The 23,025-nt window shown below is 35.8% G+C and overlaps 1 protein-coding gene across 1 annotated transcript; it reads right to left on the bottom strand.

Annotated features, from left to right (window-relative positions):
- Positions 1 to 22,055: 22,055 nt before the first annotated feature.
- LOC132185258 (ethylene-responsive transcription factor ERN1-like) lies at positions 22,056 to 22,663 on the bottom strand. Its single transcript, XM_059599055.1, has one exon. It carries the CDS (start codon positions 22,661 to 22,663, stop codon positions 22,097 to 22,099), a length of 567 nt encoding a protein of 188 aa, XP_059455038.1. The 3' UTR covers positions 22,056 to 22,096.
- Positions 22,664 to 23,025: the final 362 nt, after the last annotated feature.

Below are 23,025 nucleotides of genomic sequence, written 5' to 3'. Positions count from 1 at the left end.
GGATCAACATAGAGAAGTAATCAACTTTCTCTAAAGACTCTCCCTTCTCATTTTTGTGCTTGGAGGTTCAACCTTCCCCAACGAGCATCATTTTCTCTATATACAAAGAGAAATGGCAAACTTGTCATAAAGCTAAAAAGTCATTTGGAGAACCAAATCAGTCCGGGTATCTTGGCCATAACATTTTCTTCCAAGCTCCAAATGATACAAACTCAACTGCTCTGGAATGCTCATTCCCTGATCTACAACTTTGTCTCTAATGAGCCTCTTCAAATTTGGATGTTTGTTAGGTTAAAAACAGCTTTGAAATTTCTGCCGAAACTAGCCACGTCCTAACAGGAATTCAGCACGTTAGGACGGAAAATGGGTAGTAACTTACTGTTTTCCCGTTAGGAGTTGCATTATGACGCCCAAGTGACAGGAAATGGGCATTAACTTATTGTTTTCCTGTTTGGAGTCGCTTTATGACACCCAAGTGATGGGAAAAACATTTCCAAGTGACCCAATCACTTCCAAATGATGCTCAAGAGATGTTCGGGTACCGGAGCATGTAGAACACTTCCGTAAACCGATCCAATGCTTTTTCAAGAGCAATGGGAAGATAAATCATAGAAGCAAATCACATAGTCCCGTCATGAGCCCGTTATGACGCCCTATCCAACGGAAAAGGCAAAGAACTCTATCAAACATCCACTCTTCACCTCGACACTTGGGGAAGAATGAAAAATTACAAACAAATGTTTTGATAATTAAATAAGGCCAAACTAAACCTAAAAATCTTCTCCTTTGGCCATTTAATGATAAAACCTAAAACACCTCAAATCTTGACCCTGACACAAGGGAAGGAAAAGGGAAAATACAAACACATGTTTTGATCATTGAATAAGATCAAATACACCTAACAATCTCCCCCTTTGGCCATTCAATGACAAAACTCAAAAACATGAGCGATAGCAACATTACAAGTAAATAACAATTTACAACTCCAACCCCAGCCTAACAAACTACTACTAGACTTTGATTGATGGAATATGTTAATGTACATGTTCTTTGAAAACAATAACAAACTTATTACAAGCATAGCATTAAAACATACAATGGGAGACACCTCCAACACTATCATCTAATAACCTTATCACATGAGTTTGTATCAAGAAAAACATATAACCCATGTTATATGCAAATTATAAAGTCATGAGTCAAAAAAAAAAAAGAAGTTTCCTTTTCACAATACTTCTCCCCCTTTTCGTCTGAATGGTCAAAAGGATTCAGAATGGAACACATTCTCCCCAAATCAACATGACAAGAGGAATGTGAACAAACAACAATAACAAAATGGCTCTAATGTTAACGCCCCCTTAACATGTGCAATCTCTCCCTAACAAGTGTCTGTACAAACTACATTCTCCTCATTTTTGTCATAAAAGACAAAAGGAGGGAACTCAAGTAGCATCACTTGTATCTTCGGAAGGTATAAACAAAGGAGTACAAAAGATCAAAGTAGGAACATAGAAGGCTCAAGTCAAAAACATACACTATGAGCACAAAACACAATATGAGATCATGATATGCTCAAACTATACAAATGAAAATGCAAAAAGATCCAAAGAAACACCTTCTATTCAAATGCCCAATTCATGTCATCCAAACAAGGTTGAGATGCATGAAAACAAAAAAAATGAGCACAACCAACATGGCATTTGCAAATCTCAAGCACATTTCATCAATAGGCCGTAAACGCACAATCACAACATGTGAATGAACAATTGCAATATCTCAACACACAATCAAGGGACAATTGTCACCAATTTCACATATTATGGGAATACATAATGGGAGAAGCAAGAATCAAATTAACATATTATCAAGATACTTTGCATGTGTAAATCCAGTTTTAAAACAATCCAACATGTTAAGGTATGGAAGATCCACAATCATAAACCATGAACTCTACATTCTTCTAAAAAACAAATCCAAAGTAGAGTATCAAATGTGCGAGTCAAGAAAATGAAATGCCAATCGTACATTCAAAATACATGAGCATGTGAATTAAGAAGTACCCAATTCATTCAAGTACACAAGACAAAGATCCCAAATATTTGAAAGAGAATAACCACATGTTTATCCAAATTTCAACATCATCAATGGGAAAACAAGCATTCAATGGGCAAGAAGGTTAAACAAAACTAGAAACATGCAAAGACACAACACTAGGCAATCACTTGAGCAAAGGAAATGCATAACACATAAGATTGCATGTGTGTGGACAAAAGGATTAAGGTCAAGACAACCTTTACCCTTTTTCGTGATTGAGCTTCTTGGAAAGGAACATAGCTCACCCACTGCCAGCCACAAACCTCTTGGAAAATGCAACTTCAACTTCAGAAGGAGTCATAGGAGATGTAGAACCAACATTCACTCTTGCTCTTGGGGAGGAGGGAAAAGATGATGTTCCTGCAAAGAACTACAAGAATATACTCTAGACAACCTAAGTGCAACCAGATTAAAAAGCACAGCTCAACCTAGCATAGGAAGGTGAGGGACACAACCAACAACCACCTTTAAGAAGGGATAACCAAAATAGAGAAGAATACACACTTGGATTCTAGAAGGCATAAAGAGAGATCAAGACATAATCAAGACTTTATATGCAAGTACACACAATCAACAAAAAGGTTTTGAAACAAAAACACAAATTTTGAGGAAAAACACCTCGCAATCATGTTTTGAAAAACAATATACTTGCTTTTCAAGAAAACAGATACAATTTTTAAAGCAACACAAGAACATACTTGTGATAATCATATGAATGAGAGTACCAATTTCAGTCAAAGTGTGTACCAAAATGCGCAAGAATCATAAAGGACATACACCTTCAAGAAAGACCAACCAACAGATCAGAGATTAAGTACAAATTGAGAAATGATCAGAATAGGCTAAAAGCATATTGAGAGGACAAAAACATTCAAGAATTTATTTTCAAAACATGAAAACCCAAACCCCCAAAATAATCTCTAGTTTTCAAAAACTTTAAAAGCCAAACAAACCCAATCAAGCTCAAGAATTTGAAGCCAAAACAAAACTTCATAATCAACAAATGCTAATCAGTAAAGCATAAACCCAACAAAATGGGAGACACATGAGTGAGCAATTAGAGAGATCAAGAAACAAACACTCGTTCAAACAATATAGGTCTATAAGCCAAATAAGGAGAAACACGAATTTCAACTCAACAATGAAGGAAGAGAAGAGACATAAACCTGAGTGAGTATAAAAGAGAACGAAAGGCTTCACAAGTACAATTGGAAACATAGAGACAAAACCGAAAATCCTTTGAGAGAGAGAGCTTGAGTGAAGTAACAACAGTTTTTTTTTTTAAAAAAAGCTCCAATACTCTCACCCAATCAACGTGTGCACTTACTACAAACATTTATTAAATCATGTCATAAAAATCTAACATGTATTTCAGTTTAGTCCAAGTATGAACAAATATGATGGTTTATTAAAAACATACTTATGACAATAATGCAAATGAGCATGCTAAAACATGTCATAGTGATGTGTATGAATTATTTCACAAGAGAGGGTACAAGTCACATAGGCATGGAGAAATCACATCTCATAAGAAAAATTGAGACACTTAATGCAAATGTCAAACCATTTTTCCTCAACTTTAATAAAAAGTTATACACCTATTCCTCTTTAATTGCCCAAGACAATTTATACAATTTAAATCACGTGGGTGTTTCACCTTTTTCCGCAATGATTGTGGCACCGGCTCTTTCTATAATGATTTCAAAAGCAAATTTCTAAAAATATGTTTAGTCACAATTGATAAACATTTGATCTTTGATCATATTTTGTTTGTCATTGAAAGAGGTGATGCCATGAACAATTAAGTTTTAAGGTTGACTTGCAAGGTCAATTTGCACAAGGAAAATAAAAATACTCATAAGAGTTTTTGCCCAAACTAGCAGATGTGAAAACCCTCAAAACTTGTGAAATAGTGTGCATAAATATGACAAGGCTTAGAATGAACATTAAGCATTAAAGCATACCGATAAACTCTCAAACCATCATATAAGACAACTTCAATAACCAGCACAGTACAGGTTAGCAATATTAAGAGATTTACAAAAAACACAATAAATATATGAAGAAAGCACTCTACTATGATTTAGGGAGAGAGCACTCCCAAGGAAAGGCACACAACAAAAATGAGCCTAAAACCCAACAATCGAAAAACCCACAAAGAAAAAAGGGCACAAAATGAAAATGCCAAATGCACTAGAATATAATAAGATATGCAACAAAACCTCTAGCCATGCTAATACAAAATGGACAACCAAACCGCTTAAACATGGCTCTTAATCAAACCTTCAAATGTGTAAAATCATTTCCAATGAAAATGAAATGAGCACTTGGAACTGAGGTAGATCGTCCCAATGGGGGGTCAATGAACAAACTCAAGACATGAGTCAAAACCGAGTGCACCTGCTCTGATACCAATTGAAAGAACAACGAGGATCGTGTTCTACCCTCAAATCAAACCCATAAGCGATTTATATAGGGAAAATAAATAGCTATGCTTAATATCACAAAATAATAAAGGATAGAACTAAGCCATATAACAAAATAAAACATGTACAACAGAATTTAAAGCAACATCACAAACACAACACAAAGTTTATCTACAGAGTGGAAAACTCTTTGAACACATCAAAGGTAAAAATCACTCCAGGGCAGCTAAACTCGAAAAATCACTAAATGAAGATTCATAGTTATAGACTAAATGATACTCACTCTCTAAAAGACCTCTAGACTTGGTAAGAACAACAAGCTTCCCAACTTGTCTCCATCTTGACCATCTTCACCGAGTGCATTTCCTCACCGATCCTTCGGTAGACTTTTTTCTTCCAATAACCAAGGTAACAATCTTTGTGAATGAACGAACAAGCAACACGCCAATCAACAGCCCCAAGTAGTGGAAAGCTTCAAGCTTTTTAGGAACTCTAGATGGTAGAACAATGGTGAAACATGGAGGAAAGCTTCAGAACAATCAAGAGGGGGAAAACAACGATGGCTTCCAACCCAATCCTTCTTGGATCAACATAGAGAAGTAATCAACCTTCTCTAGAAACTGTCTCTTCTCATTTTCGTGCTTGGAGCTCCAACCTTCCCAAATGAGAATCATTTTTTCTATATACAAAGAGAAATGGCAAGCTTGTCATAAAGCTGAAAAGTCATTTGGAGAACCAAACCAATCAAGGTATCTTGGCCATAACTTTTTCATCCAAGCTCCAAATGATGCAAACTCAAAGGTTCTAGAACACTATTTCCCTCATCTACAACGTTGTCTCTAATGACCTTCTTCAAATTTGGATGCTTGCTAGGTAAAAAATAGCTTTACATTTTCTACCAAAACTCGCCACGTCCTAACGAGAATTCAACACGTTAGGACAAGAAATGGGCCGTAACTTACTGCTTTCCCGTTAGCAGTCGCGTTATGACACCCAAATGATGAGAAAAACTTTCCCAAGTGACACAATCACTTCCAAATGATGCCTAAGAGATGTCCGGGTGATGTCTTGGTACCGGAGCATCGTAGAACACTTCCGTAAATACATCCAATGCTTTTTCAAGAGTAATGGGAAGATAAACCATAGAAGCAAATCACATAGTTCCGTCATGAGCCCGTTCTGATGCCCCATTCAACGGTGAAGGCAAATAACTCTATCAAACATCCAATCTTCACCCCGACACTTGGGGAATAATGAGAAATTACAAACAAATATTTTGATCATTAAATAAGGCCAAACTAAACCTAACACTTTAAACCAACATGATCACAATCATTACAATTCAAAAGATGATTACATTTACATATAACTTAAACAATAATACTAATGAAAGAAATTGTTCCATTGTCAATACATGATTCAAAAAACCAGCCGACCTTCGAACGTTAAACGACGTCTCCAAACCAAAACGCGGGAGATTAGCACACAACTTCACAATTCTCTTGGTCAATGATGTCACTTAATGAATAACTACATATAAGAAACAAGGAAAAAAATCAATGTTTAGATTAAATAGGGATAAAGTTGAATACTAAACCAAATCCATGCTTGTAACATACACTTAAATATTAAACCAAATAGTACTCTATATAAAACATAAGATATCTCTTTAGAAAAAATGGTTATAGGCACACATGCAATGACAAATATGATTTTAAGATGCAAGAGGTCAAAATAGCAATATACAATAGAGATTTTCATGAATTAAATGATTTTTGATTGACAGATAATAGCATTTAAGAAGTCTTTAAATGAATAGAATTTCAAGACTAGGTTATGTGTCAATTGGACTAAAAAAAAAGAAAAAAAAAGAAGAAGTGTTTATTATGCCATCTATATTGACCAATGTTCCCCCTACAATAATACGACTTCTCCGTGCAATATTCAATCGAAATAATCTTATAGTCCAATATAGTTCAAACGGCATAATTTCACATTAACAAACACATAACAATAATGAAAATAATATATCATTCTAACAAGTTCACCCACTTTGAATAAAAAGAATCTTACTGCACTAAACCCCAACCGACCCGTTGGGGTTGATTCTAGAAGCCCCAAGATTTCACATTGTTCATTAAATAGTAAATGACACAAAATTACCAAAATTATGAAACTTAAAGTTAGAGATGAAAATGATATATTGACATCTATATACAATATACATACACGAATGCTCCATAACACCTATGTGAAGTTTGTTGCCTGTCTGTGCACACTTTGCCTCCCTAAGTGTCATCATGGGACACGGCTAGGTGTTCACCGACAGAACATCGTTGACAATGTTAATTGCAAATTTCATTACTATGTAGCATAATGTTCTATTATCAACCGTTATAAATAAACAAATGTTTGTGGCTATCGGGACATAACAATCATGAAACATCACCTGGTCGACTAGCAACAGATGATTTGGCCATCACACGATGGGGGGAAGCTATGTCTGGAATGTCTAGCCCATCAAAACTTTGCGCCACAAATGGGTTTCTCATTACTGAAGACTGTACTAAATGTTCCATCATTTGGTGCATTTGAGCAATCTCACTATCACGGGTCCCCTGTGATTCATTTGAGCTATCTAATTTTAGTGGGCCGCCTGCATTTGCCTCATTTATTCTTGTTGTGCCTCCACTTGTGCTTGCAATTCGCTTCTATTCTACTTGGGGTGGACCTTGTTGATCTCTCCTACCCAAAAAAAAAAAAAATGGTGAAAGTAATAGTTATCACGCATTGCCAAACGAATAAGAATATTTTATTGCACACGAAAACAACTTACCATCTCAATCGCAAGTCTAGTGTAGCTCTTCGACCCTATTGTGTGGTTAGCAATATGCTTACTCCCGTTGACCTTGTTTTTCACAACCCTTATCTGTGTATTTCTTAACATTAATATCAACAACCAAATATGTGTGGGTGTGTGTTTGTTTGTGTAAATGTTACCTTATCATCTCTTGTCATCCAAACGTCGATGCACAGTTCAACGTCCTCTGGATTGTTAAGTGCTAAAATATTCATATTTTCAACACTTAACTTACATGTTTTAATCCTTTAGTTTTAGTTAATTAGGCCATTTTATTTATTTTACATGTTTTCTTTGATTTTGTAGGTCATTGGAAGAAAAAGAAGCAAACTCAAAAGTTTTGGACTAAAAATGAGCTATTTTGGATTTTGGAAGGCTCTGGTAGAGCGATCGATCACAGGGGAGCTGCGATCGAGCACACTATAGGCGAGAATGGCAACATGCAAGGCATCTACGATCGAGCGCAGGCACGAGGAGGATCGATTGCAGACCTGCGATTGATCGCACACGGGCTGTGATCGAGCGCACTCGTGCGTGATGGCCAAGACAACCGCTAGCCTTGTTATGGAAAGAGCACTTTTAGGGTTTTGTAGCTTAGTGCAAACTAGGGCTCAAACCCTATGATTTTTAGGAGTTCTAGAGTATTCCTAAAGGCCTATAAATAGACCCTTAAGCCTCTAGAATAGATATACTTTGTAAGGAGAAGAATTGGAGCTCTTCAAGTTCAAGTTTCGAGTTTATTCTTTTCCTTTCTTTTATTTTATTTTCTGAAGATGTTTAACATCAACTTCATGTGTAACTAATTTATTTAGTAGGGCTAGATTGAAGCCCTAATTATGTTTAGTTGATATTCAATATTGGCGCCTTTGTGATGATCTTATTGTGATATCTAAATTGATTAATTCCCGTTTTCATGAATTCCTCATATGTGTGTGCCTGATCAACATGTGCATGTGGTATGGACTAGTTAGTTAAATGATGACCGAGTCCTGGGTTTAACATAAGTAACAAAAGTAATCAACACCAGGTTCTTGGGTTAATCAACATGGAAAACCGAAAGTATACACCATGCCTTAGGCCTCATGTGTTTGTTGATTTCCATAGAATATATGCTTTCCTAAAGAACAACTTAGTATACACCATGCTAAATCCTTTAGGAAAGAAAAGAGTTAGAGTATACACCCATGCCTAACTCGTTGCTTAGGAAAATCTATAGCTTAAGGAGTATACACCCATGCCCTTAGGTTGACAAATATTAGATATACATAACGTGATCAAAACATTGACATATTGAAATATTAGCTAAATATAATTAGTTGTAGATATCAAAGCCCTATCTTTTTATTATTATCAACTCAATTCAATCTTTTGTTTGATTTTACCTTGGGAATTTATTTTAGACAAAATTCAGCAATCCGCGTGGGAATGACCCCGTATTTGCACACTATTCTACTGTGTTGACCTCGTGCTCTTGCGGGTAAAACATACAATTATTTGCCTATTAATTTAGGTAGGTAATTGTGAACAACATGGATCTAATAGATCATTGTTGAGTCTTGATTGTAATATTTGTTCACGTGTTCCACCTTCATTAATTTTAAGAGATTTCTTCACAGCCCGCTTGATTTTTTTTTTTTTTTACCCCAATGTCCACGAAGGCAATCCTTTTGATCTCATGTAGCTGTTGTCCAGGCTCGACATAAAACTTGTTCTACAAACATTGAAAAAAAAAAAAATTACAAATTTCATCAATTCGTATGTATTTACTAAGAACAAATATTACAACTTAATATTTTAAAAATCAGTCATCATACATACCAACTATGACGACTCATGGTCATAGTTTAATGGTCATGACTCTCTAAATAAGAGTAAATTTATGTACAAATTATTTTTCAAATTTAATTGTTTGTTGGTAGGTTTTTACTTTTTACTTTTCTTTTCTTTTTTTTTTATTATTTATATTTTTTTTATCTTTTAAATCTAAGCAAACATCAGATTCTTTAATACACTGTCACCCTAAATTAAGCATATATAATCAACCTTCTCCTTGAACAAAAACATGCATAAAATATGGTCTGAAAACCATTTTGTAAAGTCCAATATACCGATTATTAGTTAGGCCCAATAATCCTACGATTCTTTGTAGATATTTTTATTAGTTGTGTTAAATGGGCTAAATTATAGGGTAATCAGTTGAGTCAGAATGTGTTAATAAACATTATAAAGAGGTATAAAATTTGTGACTAATTAATTCTACCAACAATAAAAGCTTTTTGCCTTTGAACATAAACCATTAGCAATACATATTGGGCTAACACACTTTTAGTTGTGATTAAAATATGGTAATTTGAAGTTAATTTATGGAGTTTGATACATTTGGATTGATATTATATTTGTTAGGTTGGTGTAACTTTTCTTTAATCAAAATTAAATTTAATCCTTAATTAAAAAGCCAAAAATATATTCAATTTAGATTTTGGTTCCTCTAATTAAAAAAATTCTTATTCTGTCACTGATTGCATGCCTAACTTTCATTTAGCCTATAAGACTGGCACCTTTCTTCTAACCATAAGTTGTCTTATTACATCAAAGCCAACAAATCTAGATATTCAACATTCTACTTCAACAAAGAGATGAATGAAACATGGTCTCTGCAAAGAGGGAGAGAGATCAGGATATAAAGGCTAGGGAATTAAGAAGAGAGTTTGCGTGGGGGAGAGAGAGGCAGAGAGGAGTAGTAGCACAAAGGGGTGGAGAAAAAAAATTTCAGGGGAGAACTTATTGTGCATGGATGTGTTGGGGGAGAGAGGCGCGCCAGCTGGAGGCTAGGGGGAGATCGAGAGGGATTGGGATCCCCAACAATAGGCAAAAAATTGCCCATAAAAAACTTCTCTAATCCTGGCCCTTTAATGTCATCTAAAGGTCTACAAGCTGCCACATGTCTCACTAATAATAAAATACAATTTAACTTTTAAAAAGAAAATATAAAAGAAAATAATAAAATAAACCTTTAATAAAACATGGCCCTAGGGAGTGGTTCGGCCACCCCATAGGGCCAAACCCAAAAGTTTTTTTTTTTTTTTTTTGGGGTTAGGCCTTAGTGGGTGGCCGAACCACCCCCAAGGACCGGTTGGGTGGTTTCAATTCACCCCCCCTGGAACCGGGTTCCCCGGGGTGGTTCGCCACCCACTGTGGCCAAATCGTGAAAAAAAACAATTGATGGGTTTGGCTACAGTGGGGTGGTCAAATCCACCGCCAATGGGTAATAAAGCCACCCCCTCAAAAGGCCCCGCGGGTGGTTCGGCAACCCAATAGGTCTAAACCCATAAATAACATTTTTTGGCCAAAGCCACCCCTAATCGGGCCTTGGGGGTGGGTTGGAAATTAAATGTGTTGCAGGCGGTAGGTGCGACAAAAAATAAAGGGGGAAAATTTTTACAGCAAATTGCTGCCGTTTGTACAATGCAAACGGCATAAATTTATGCCGTTACTGTGCAAACAACATAAATTTATGATGTTTACTATGCAAACGGCATAAAATTTACACCATTTACTGTGCAAACGTCCTAAAATTTATGCCATTTGTATAGTAAATGGCACAATGTAATAATTTTTGCCGTTTGTAAAATAAGTGGCATAATTTTTTAATGCCGTTTTCTGTGCAAACGACACAAATGTCAATAAGTTGTGCCGTTTCAACAGTAAACCTTATTAAAAAATTATACCGTTTATTATTAAATTGGCACAAATTAAAATTTTGTTTTAATTTGTGTTGGTTAGACAGTAAATGGCAATAATATTTACACCGTTTACTGCACAAACGATACAACTTAAAAAGTTAATAACGTTTATACAATAAAGGTTATTAAAAAATTATGCCGTTTATTGTACAAATGGCATAAATTCTATAATTTGTGCCGTTTGTACAGTAAACAGTGTAAAATATTTTAAATTTATGCTGCTTGCATAGTAAACAGCATAAAAACTATAGTTTTTATGCTGTTTGAGCGAAATGACATTAACAACAAAAAAGGCATAAAATGACCTTTTTGTGTGTGTGTGTGTGTGTGTGTGAAGAGTGTGTTGTTTGTTTAAAGGTTGTTACGCATGGTTTTAAGGTTAGGTTTATTCTTTTTGAAAGAGAACCCTAGACTTTTGTTGTTGACGGTTTTAAATAGTTTTGATGGGTTTGCATTTTGAGTTTCGGACTCTTGAAGAGTGGTTATGAATTGGCCACCAGAGTGCTTGGGTGATTGGTAGTTTTGTGAACGTTAGAATTTTGATGTGTAAAGGTCCCGACCTTAAGGGTTTTGAGGTCTTAGATGAATTATAAGGGTGACCTTTTAGAGTCTTAAGGCCTCTAGAAGCCTCATTAGGGCTAAAATGAGTTTTTTTTTCGGAGGTTGGGAGCAATGAGTAGTGTTTTGACCAAGCAGGGATCAGTACTAAGCGGTGTTGATCAATCACTGTTTAGTGATTGATCAACCCAGCTACAATGACTGATCACCTCATGTATATAATTCCTATTTTGGCAATGTTGAGGTATATGGAAACTTTTTAATCTAACAGAACCTTCTAACATTAAGGTTTTTCGCATAGAACATTTTTGAAGAGTATGAGGATGTTTATCGAGGAGATTCTTATGGCCAAGGCGAGGGCAACCTGGCATGTCTATTTTATTAGCAAGCATGCATGCTATCTACTTAAAATGAAATATATTTTCTTATCAACCTTTTTGGAAAATGTTTTCCATATTTTCTAGTCTTTGGTGCTAAAAAAAAAAAAAAAAAAAAAAAAAAAAAGTCAATGGAAAATATTTTTGGTTTGACCAAAAAAGCTTTTTTAATTTCCTTAAAATGGTTTCATTGTTGAAAACTGTAAACTATTTTTCGAGTTTGAGCTTTTCATTCTTAAATCGACAGACCCAACTGGGATGTCGCTGAGACCATAACGAGACTTTACCGGGCCACCATCAGGACTCGATTGAGACCACGCCAATACTCAACTGGGACATCGCACAAACCCCCTCAAGACCCGTTGCAATCGGGCCATTGCGAGGACATTGTTTGGACAACAATGGGACTTCACTAGTGTAACACCCCCCAATCTGGCATTGATTAGTCTGGTAAGGTTACTCGTAATTACCCCAGTTTAGTTAACCGGAAAACCACCTCTCTAGGCCTCATCAGAGTTAATGCATAGGAATGTGAAATAAATCTAAGATGTCTAATATTCATAGTTAAACATGTAATATCCTCAATCCACAGACATGGAGCAACTAATAATGACTTAAGCAAACCTGATAACAATGTGGAGATCTTTCTTAAGCAAAGTCCATAGTGGCAATCTTGCCACTCATTGGCCCTAGAAACAGGACAAGATGTTAAGTCTAACGACTTAGTAAGTAAAACTCACAATTGGGTACAACATGAGCCAGTTATCATTAAGCAGAAATAAATGTGCAATGTTGGTAAACATTTGAAAGAGGTGTTGCCTATGTTAATACACCATAAAATATTGTTTTGTTGAGAGAAACGGGTGTACTTCTAGTAGCAATTGCCTAGGTATTTTTAATGCATAAAACTAATGCTTTATAGATCATAACTATCATATATGGTCTACTCAAGATATTACCCCTTCTCAGCAGGGTTGGCGTTGTCCCGAGGGACTTGTAATACAATGTTAGTGCCCCAACCATTATACACTACTGTCCATAACACTAGCAGCCCAACCGAGTCAGACCTCGGGTGGCCCACACTACTAATAATATACATCCTGTAGTGACCCTCCCATTAAGGCTGCGCCAGTCACGAAATAACCATTGGATCCAAGACCCATTTATCACATCCACACACAATTTGACCATAGAATTAAGTCTATATAGTAAGTCTATGACCATTATACTGCACGTACCGGTGTACCATGTCATACAATGCATCTTACCAATCAGTTATTAAAGCAAATACCATGTTGTAAAAAATACAGGCATGCACATATCATATGCGTGCTCAGTTACCTGACATATCGCACGTTTTTAAGGAAAGTATTTGTAAGTGTTTACTTACCTTATGCGCTCGCTTGAGTCCTCTGACATCATAAGTCTCTACTATAACGAAATACGACACATCGTTATGCGCAGTACTCGAGAGCTCCTACAAGTAATGTACTAGGTTCTATCTAACAAAAAGGGATTGTTAAACCCTAATATTACACATTTGGAGCTAAGGGGGCTAATGCCTTGCCTCCTTGGCGAACGCTCGGGCTCAAGAGTGAACATTCGGCTAGTGAGTTAGGTCTCTTGGCCAAAAGCTCCAAACTGTGTTTTGAGGTCTCTATCTAAAACTAAGTGTTGATATATCTCACCCTAGGTTACTAAGTAGACACATGCAAAGTAACACATCATGCTATCATTCAACTCAAAGCAATCAAATAAGGTTTTAAAACTTTTTCGAAACATTCTTGGTTCTTGTAAGAAAATAGGTGCAAGGACTTGTCAAAGCATCTTTAAAACTTGCAATACTAGTAACAACAATAAATAGGTAGGAGGGATGGGTAAGGAGACTACATTAAAAGATGGCAAAAGTACCAAGCTTTCTTCCTTCTCTCTCCAAATCACTTCTCACACTAGGGTTAGGGTTTTTATGAGGTTAGGGGTGTCAGCGAACGCTCGGGTAGTATTACATGTTTAAAAGGCTTCAGGCGTATGTTCTGGGGTATTGTTCACTGGCTCAAAGATTGGTCAACGGACTCTCGTGGCGGTCCCCAAGCAAATGCTCGTACTTAGGTTAGGAGTGAACGTTCAGTCAGAGAGTGGAATTCTTCGATTTTGGTTTGGAAACCTCAAGGGGTTGGGCTACTCATAAGGGGTTTAGGTCTTTTTGTTTTAAAACTTTGTTTAATGAAAACATTAACCATTTTTGTAGTAAGCCATTAATCTATTTTAAAATGGGTGTCTTGTCAGGGTTCAATTCCTCAAAAACGATTCGAATCAAGTCGTTCACAATGACCAGGTGCCTATATAGGTTCATCTTCAGTTAAACTAGTTAAATAACACAAATATACATATGGGTGGAAAAAAAATACAATGGTAAGTCCGACGACTTAGTGAGGAAAAATGCACATGACGTACACGTCATTAGATAATGAACTAAATTGTATATAAACCACATGCAACATTATGAGGTGAGAGTTTATCATGGATGCAATATAGATATAGTATATGTTGCAATATGAGAATCATATCATAGTTTAAACTGTCTGGTATACTTGAGATATTACCCATTCTCAGTAGGGTTGGCATTGTCCTGAGGAACCCATAATACAATATTGGTACCTCAATTATTGTACACTACCGTCCAGAACACTAGCAGCCACCCATCAATCAAACATGGTTGCACTGGTCACGAAACAACCATTGGATCCAAGGCCCATATAACATACACATTTGACCATAGAGTTAACTTGTATAGTAAGCCCATAACCGTTATCCCGCATGTACCAATATATGTCAAGTCTTGTTTGTCTTTTGCGTGCATGCTCTAACCATGTTCATTATCTTGCTCAATCAATACACGTTTTCAGAAAGTAGAGTTCATAGTGTATCAAAATTTATTTCATGAGAGTTGTAAAGATGTATGTTGGTATACATAAAATAGTCTTGCAATGCGGGAAAAGTAACAACAAGTATTCATGTGAGTTTGTACTAATGCGGGTCATATTGTTCTTCCAAATACTCCTCTAAACGTTCCATTTCCTCGTAATCTATGAAAATACCTATCATTAGTTCTAAATCTAAGCTAAAACGAGTCATAGACCTAAACATGTTCAAAAGCAAAGTTCATGCCTGACCATCGAACATTTGAACAAGTTAGCTCAAACATTCGGCCTCGACCTCGAACATTCAGCCAGATAGGTTCGAACATTCGATATTGGACAGAAAACCCATTTCAAACCAAACAACCTTCTAATCACTTCTAAGCAAGTTCTAAGTCATAACAAGATCCCTAACATACTTCTAGCCAAAAATACCATCTTCATGTAGAAAAAGATATGTCAAACGAAAATGAAACGTTAACCTAATCTTAAACCAAGATTAATACCTTAAACAACAAGGTAAGCTTAAATCTAACAACCAAACTATGGTGAACACTTAATCAACATAACAACTAGGTAAAGAACAAGGTAAGTTAAGAAGGTTACTTCTCTAGAAGCAAGGCCTCCAAGAAAACCCTCCTCCTTCTTCAAAAACTCATAAGCATGGTTTCTCTATGGTTTAGAGGGTGGAATGTAACACCCCACCCCCAATGACAAACAATATTGTCTGCTTTTGGGTCCCCCGGACCAGACTTTCCAGTTGGTCATCCATCCTGGTACTACTCTCGCAGAAGCAAGCTTAACTGCAGAGTTCTGATGGGATTATGACTATCACAGCTTTAAAACATGATATTAGCATGAAGGGTGTGAGTATTGATAAGTGCCAAAATATTCATATTTTCAGCCCTTATCTTGCATGTTTTAATCCTTTGGTTTTGGTTAATTAGGCCATTTTACTTCCTTTTTGTGTTTTTCATGATTTTACAGGCTTTTGGAAGAAAATGAAGAAAAACTAGGAGATTTGGGTTCAAAAAGGAGAAGATGGAAATTTGGAACTCCCTGGTACTGCGATCAATCGCAGAGTACCTGCGCTCGAGCGCAACATCAGAGAAGACACTCCACGAGCCAGGCCAGGAGTGATCAAGCGCAGGCCAAAAGAGGCATCGTTCGTAGACGTGCGATCAAGCGCACACGAGCTGCGATCGAGCGCACCCGTGCGCAGGAGACATCCCAAGTGGCGGCTACAATGTCCCTATTTCCATATTAGGGTTTTTCCAACTCCAAATTGTAATAGGATTGAAACCCTACGAAATCCCTAGGGTTTACTACTTTTACAAGGACTTCTAAAGCCTATAAATAGACCTCTTAGCCTCTAGGAGTAGGTGTGGAGAAAAGAGGCACAAGCTCTGGAAAGGAACTGAAGGCTGAATCAAGGGGAGTTTGGGTTTCTCTTCTCTTCCACCCTTTTTATCTTTATTATGTAGTTTATACTTTGTTTAGGGCTAGATTGAAGCCCTAGTTATGTTAAATTAATATTTAAATATTGGCGCCTTGTGATGATCATGTTGTGCTATTTAACTTGATTAATACCTGTTTGCATGAATTTATCATATGTGTATGCCTGATCAACATGTGCATGTGATATAGACTTATTAGTTAGATCAATTTGGATGACCGAGTCTTGGGTTTAACATAAGTAATAAGAGATATCCACACCGGATTCTTGGGTTAATCAACATAGGGAACCGGAAGTATGTGTCCATGCCCTAGGCCTTGTGTGTTTGTCTATTTTCATAGAACATATGCTTTTCTAATAACAACTTAGTATAGACCATGCTAAATCCTTTAGGAAAGAAAAGAGTTAGAGTATGGACCAAGTGCCTAACTCGTTGCTTAAGAAAATCAATAGCTTAAGAAGTTAGGGTTTAACCCTTAGGTTGGCAAACATTAAATATGCATAACTTGATCAGAGCATTGGCATATTGTTATATTAATTGAATATAATTAGTGGTGGATATCAAAACCCTAATCCTTTTTAGTTTTTGTTTATCTTTTATTTTATTGAATTCAATCGTGACAATTGAATTTTATCTTTTAATTAAATAGGAAATTACTTCTAAACATAATTTACCAATCCTCGTGAGAATGATCTCGTATTTGCCTACTATACTATTGTTTTGATCTTGTGCACTTGCGAGTTAAAACGTACAATTATTTACCTATTAATTTAGGTAGATTTTTGCACAAACGTTCTGCAAGAGCAGTACCAAGAAATCTTGGAAAGTCTGGTCCGAGGGAACCAAAAGCAGACAACATTGTGTGTCAATGGGTAGGGTGTTACATGGAATGAGGTCTAAGCGGTGTGGGAGGGTTATAGGGTTGTAAAAGCTGAGGGCACTGCTATGACAGTCTTGTAGGTCATCGAACGTTTAGTGGTCCCTGGTCAAACTTTCGGTGAACTATTGCATAGTGGTTCTATGATTGTAGGTTGAACGTTTGGTCATTGTCTAATGGTTCAAAATTTTGTAAATGAAGATTTGGTGGTCCCCTTGCGAACGTTCGGTCGGAATAAAAAGAAGAAGTCCATAATCTTACTTCCAACAAACCTTAATGAATTGGGCAATCTTGCTAACCCTCCAACTAAGCTAAACACAGTCTAGTAATTACTCAGGGCACTATAAGAACTTGGGCGAGACACTACTAGGACCCAGTTAGGAAATAGCTGGGACCTAGTCGGGACCTTTCCGGGACTTAGTCAAGACTCGTTGGGATCTGGCAGGTCCATTGATAAGTGCCAAAATATTCATATTTTAGCCCTTAACTTATATTTGTTAATTCCTTAGTTTTGTTAGTTTATGCTATTTTATTTCCTTTTTGTATGTATTTTTTTTTTGTTTTATAGGTTTTTGGAAGAAAAGAAAGCGTTTCCGAAAAAGTTCCAAGCTTAAAGGGCAAATTGGGAAGACCCAGAAGATATGGTTAAGCTTATCCAATCATAATAGAAGACCTATATTATGTGTTTAAGTTTAATTAAATAAAGGAAATGATTAAATCGGAATTTCTCAAATTAAAGTCAAAATCGGATTGGATTCAAATTTGGATTCTGCATATGTCTCGGTATTTTGACCATAACTTTCAGCTCAAATACCCGATTTAGATTATTCAAGCGGAATTAGAAAGCTAACTCAAAATTATACAAATAATTGTGAAATATCATTTTCCTAATTCGGACTGCCGCTATGCCAAAATCAACCCCCAAGATTGAAACATAATTCTGGATGAATCCTATTCCGATTTGCACTTATGTTTTCTTTATCCTAATTGGACTAGGACTTAAATCTCCAAATTTCCTAGGATTACAAGGGCTTTTAGGACTCTCCTAAGCCCTATAAATAGACCTCCAAACCTCAAAATTCAATGCACAATTTCAAGGAAAGAACTTTGGGGAGAGGAATTGGAGGCTACTTCTAGGAGTGATTTTCGGTTCTTTCTTTACCTTTTCTTTTTAGTTTTATTTTAATTATGTGTAACTAACTCTTAAGGAGGGCTAGATTGAAGCCCTAATTATGTTTATTTAATATTTCAATATTGGCGCCTTTGTGATAATCATATTGTGTTGCTTAACTTGATTAATTCCTATTTTCTTGAATTCCTCATATGTATATGATTGGCAATTATATGCATGTGGTATGGATTAGTTAATTAAATCAATTTGAATGATCGAGTCTTGGGTTTAATAAGAGTAACAAAAGAAATCCACACTGGGTTCTTGGGTTAGTCAACATGAAAAACCGGGAATATACACCAATGCCCTAAGTTCCATGTGTTTGTTGATTTTCATAGATTTATGCTTTCTTAAAGAATAACTTAGTATACATCCATGCTAAATACGTTGAGAAAGAAAAGAGTTAGAGTATACACTCATGCCTAACTCGTTGCTTAGGAAAATCAATAGCTTAAGGAGTATACACCCATGCCCTTAGGTTGGCAAACATTAGGTATTCATAATATGATTGGATCATTGGCATATTGTTATATTATTTGAGCATGATTAGTGGTAGATATCAAAGTCCTACCTTTACCTATCTTTATCTTTATTTCTTTTCCTTAGTTTCAATATCAATCTCGCAACAATTTTGGTATTTTAATTACTTCTAACACAAAATCAACAATCTCTGTGGGATTGATATCGTACTTGCTACACTATACTATCGTTTGATCTTGTGCACTTGCGAGGAAAACATACTAAATATTAGCTATTAATTTAGGTAGTATTTGGCACAACATCCATCGACCGGACTTCACAAGGACACCTAGTCAGGACCCCGCCTAAACGCGGTTAGAACCCAACTGAGCCACCACTCAAACTTCGCCGGGACCCATTCAAGACCTTACTGAGACCTGGTTGGGACCTGCCAGTATTTAGTTTGGACTCACCAGGACCCAATTGGGACCCGGATGGGCCACTATTAAGACCTGATCGGGACCCGACCAGGCCACCCCCTGGAATTCACCAAGACTTAGTAAGGAAACTTTTGAGACGTGGTCAGGATTCTTCAGGACCCGGCCGGGGCACCGCTGGGACCTAGTCGAGACTCGCTAGAACCCTGCCAGGACTTCTTCGAGACCTCGTCAAGACTCGTCGGGAGCTGATGGGGACACATCGGGACTCGATTGAGACATTACTAGGACATTATCGTAATTTAAAGTTTAATATAAGCGAATATATATATATATAATTTGTGATTTTCTGTATGCACCAAGCACCATAACATTTTTCTGAAAACATTTTATGTCAAAACAAATAGATTCTTTGAAAGCTACCCTTTCCTAAATGGATCGGGATCCTTTCGATTTTAAGTGAGTGAATTGTCACTCTTAAGTGTAGTATGCTTCCTTAATTAGCATTGTTGGAGGATTGAAGTTAAAGATCAAAAGCATAACTATCAAGGTTACCTTCTTCTTTTTTTCCCTGGTTCTTTAAAGTTTCTTGAACTTATGAATCTATTAACACAATACTGTATAGAACTTGTTCTTGCAGAAATATTAAATAGGAAATTAAATGCTTATAAGGTGCGTTATAGAGTCACTTTCCTTAAGAAGTTACTTGTCCCCACCAAATCCGATCAATTGGTATGCATAGGGTTACAACAAAAACTTCTCAAGGATATAATAGAACCCATAAATCCTCTTTAGTTTGGTTGTGTTTTGCACAAAACAAAACCAAAGCAGGATATCCTTAGAGTTTCTATACTAGCAAGAGAGCAACACATGAATTTTAAAATTAGAAAAGGTTTTGAGAGAAAGTGAAGAAGAGAGAATTTTTTGTGTATTAAATTGGTATGCAGTGGACTATTTATAGTGTCAATTTAGTATTTTTAATGTATTTTCACAAACGTAACAGACATGTAATTTCACAATTAATAGTAAATAAGTACTGCTAATTCAACGGTCATTAAAATATGACAATTTGTTATTAACATATACCTAATCTTGACCTTTAGATTAACTTATAAAGAACAGTTATTTAAGTATAAATGTTAGATCGTAATTGTTAGATACAATTACTTAATCCTAACTGTTAGATCAAATTTAATTTGATCTTATACTTAACTTTACTAACGGTTAAGTAAATCTAACCATTGGATCTACCTTAAAAGCATCAAACGATCCAGATCAACTCACCATATCGTATGCTCCTATAAGGCGCCACTAGTACACAACAGTCCACTACTGCACACATGCACGTGTGTCCACTTTGTATAAGTTGGACATTATAAATGTTAACTTTAATTTTTCTTTGGGAAAATTACAGTTTACCCCCTCAAAGTTGACAGCGTTTTTCAATTCGAATACCAAAGTTTCAATTTTTTTCAATTCGACCAATATTATCCCAAAATTTTCATATTGTCCATAATTTTTATTTTTAATAATAATAAATAAATAAACAAATTTGGGTGATGCAAAAATGGCCAGATGGCCAAAGAGGTGGCGACGGCCACCTTGATTTTTTTCTAAAATTTTTTTTATAAAAAATAAAAAATAAAAAATTATGGGCAATATGAGAAGTTTTAGATACAATTGGTCAAATTGCAAAAATTTGGAACTTTGAAGGGGTGGATTGCAAAAATTGAAACTTTGGTGTTCGAATTGAAAAACACTGTCAACTTTAGGGGGGTAAACTGTAATTTTCCCTTTTTCTTTTCTCATTTAGACTCTCTTTTTTCAAGGGTATTTAAAAACCTTCCATTTAAAACATTGGGGAAACTTCATCAAATCCCCATAAACTTCAACTCATTTTAACATTACCTTTCAAAGTTTAAAAAATTTCAATTAATAGTATCAAACTATCAATTTATTTCAATTACTAGGATTTTCTATTAAGTATTTTTTCGAAATGCCCAAAATACCTCTGTTTTAAAAATAAACAAAAAATTGCAAAGATATTGTAAAAGTAGTGCAAATATGTTTTATTATAAAAAAAAAAAAAAATAGATGCATGAATCTTTACAATTTTCTATTTTATTTTTATAATAAAAAACGATAATATTTTGGGAATTTTGACAAGATTTAACAGAAATTTTTAATGGAATGGGGTAATTGAAAAAATTAAAAGGTCGATACTCTTAATTGAAAGTTTTTGAACTTTAAGAAGTACTTTCAAAACATGTGAAGTTTAAGAGGGGTTTTGTATATATTTATGTCCAATTTTGCTACTCTTAATATTGCTTTTCCTCAATATACTTAACCATAACCTTAGCATACATTTGAGTTCACCTTAGCAAATCCAAACAACAATTTCTAGCTTCCCATCTTCTGCTATATACACATTTATTTCAAAATTCCTGTTTTTGGTGCTGTAGGGAGGCAACTTCTGTTAAAAGAGTTTTCCAATATATATATCATCAATTATATGGAGAAAATTATTAACCATCCAACCATCAAAAGGGATTAAATTTGTCCCTGAAAAGAAAGTAAAAAGTAGGTTTCGAATATATCAAGGCATTGGCAATGGAGGCCGAAGAATAAGTTTAATCAAACTATTATTTGTATATATACACAGTCTGTATGTCGGTTGGAGGAGAACAATTAACAAGTGAAAACAAACAACATGGCTAAGCTAAGCCTCTTGACAATTTTTTAGATCTTGTCCAAGAGAGGCACTGAAAGAAGGAGCCACAAAAACAGAAGAATAAACCTTGGAACTTCCAAAAGAGAGGCTTGAAAGCTTGTTAATTCTGTGATGATCAGAGCTTGATGAACAAACAAAAGTCTCTTCAACAAAGCTTGTAATCTGGTTTTCCCTTGCATGGTTCTTCATAATTGCACGCTGAAGAAGCTGAAACACCCTTGGATTCTTTCCCTTGAGCAAGCTGCAGCTTTCATGATCATGATCATGAGCGTGAGCATGACATGGGAAGTTTGTCTTTGCGTTTCTTCCTCTGAGGAGCCTGGCGGCGCTGTCATAAGCCAGAGCAGCCTCTTGTGCAGTGTCAAAAGTCCCAAGCCACAGCCTCAGCTTCTGTGAGGAGTCCTTGATTTCAGCAACCCATCTTCCTGAGGGCCTTTGTCTCACCCCTAGAAACCTCTTTCCAACCTTCTTGCTTCTTTTCTCTTCTTCATGCTCATGCTTTTCTTCTGCTTCTTGAGGTGAGTTTTCAGGTTCATATGGGATGATCCCTGACATCTCTAGCCTGTCCAGACTAAAAAATGGTGATCATGGGCCTCATAATGGCAAATTCATTATATATATATATATATACCTGGGTGACAGTATACCATGTTGTAACTCAGAGGGAAAAGTTTCCCAAGTAATAATCTTCCAATGTATGGGGTTAGAAAGATAGAAACAAGGGGAATTGTTGTTAGGATTTAAAAATTACTTTCATATATAAATTAATATATAACATTTAGCATATAGTTGGGAGTTGGGACATATATGAATGGTAGGTACATTAATTAGGCATATATAGTCCACTTTTGTGAGTAATTAATTATATTATAAGCCTTTTTTTTTTTTTGGTGTTTTTTAAAGAATGATGTGATTTT

Source organism: Corylus avellana, chromosome ca6, assembly GCF_901000735.1.
Source record: "Corylus avellana chromosome ca6, CavTom2PMs-1.0".
Lineage (NCBI taxonomy): Eukaryota > Viridiplantae > Streptophyta > Magnoliopsida > Fagales > Betulaceae > Corylus > Corylus avellana.
The sequence above is the reverse complement of the archived record's forward strand: the minus strand, read 5'-3'. Positions and strand labels throughout refer to the sequence as shown.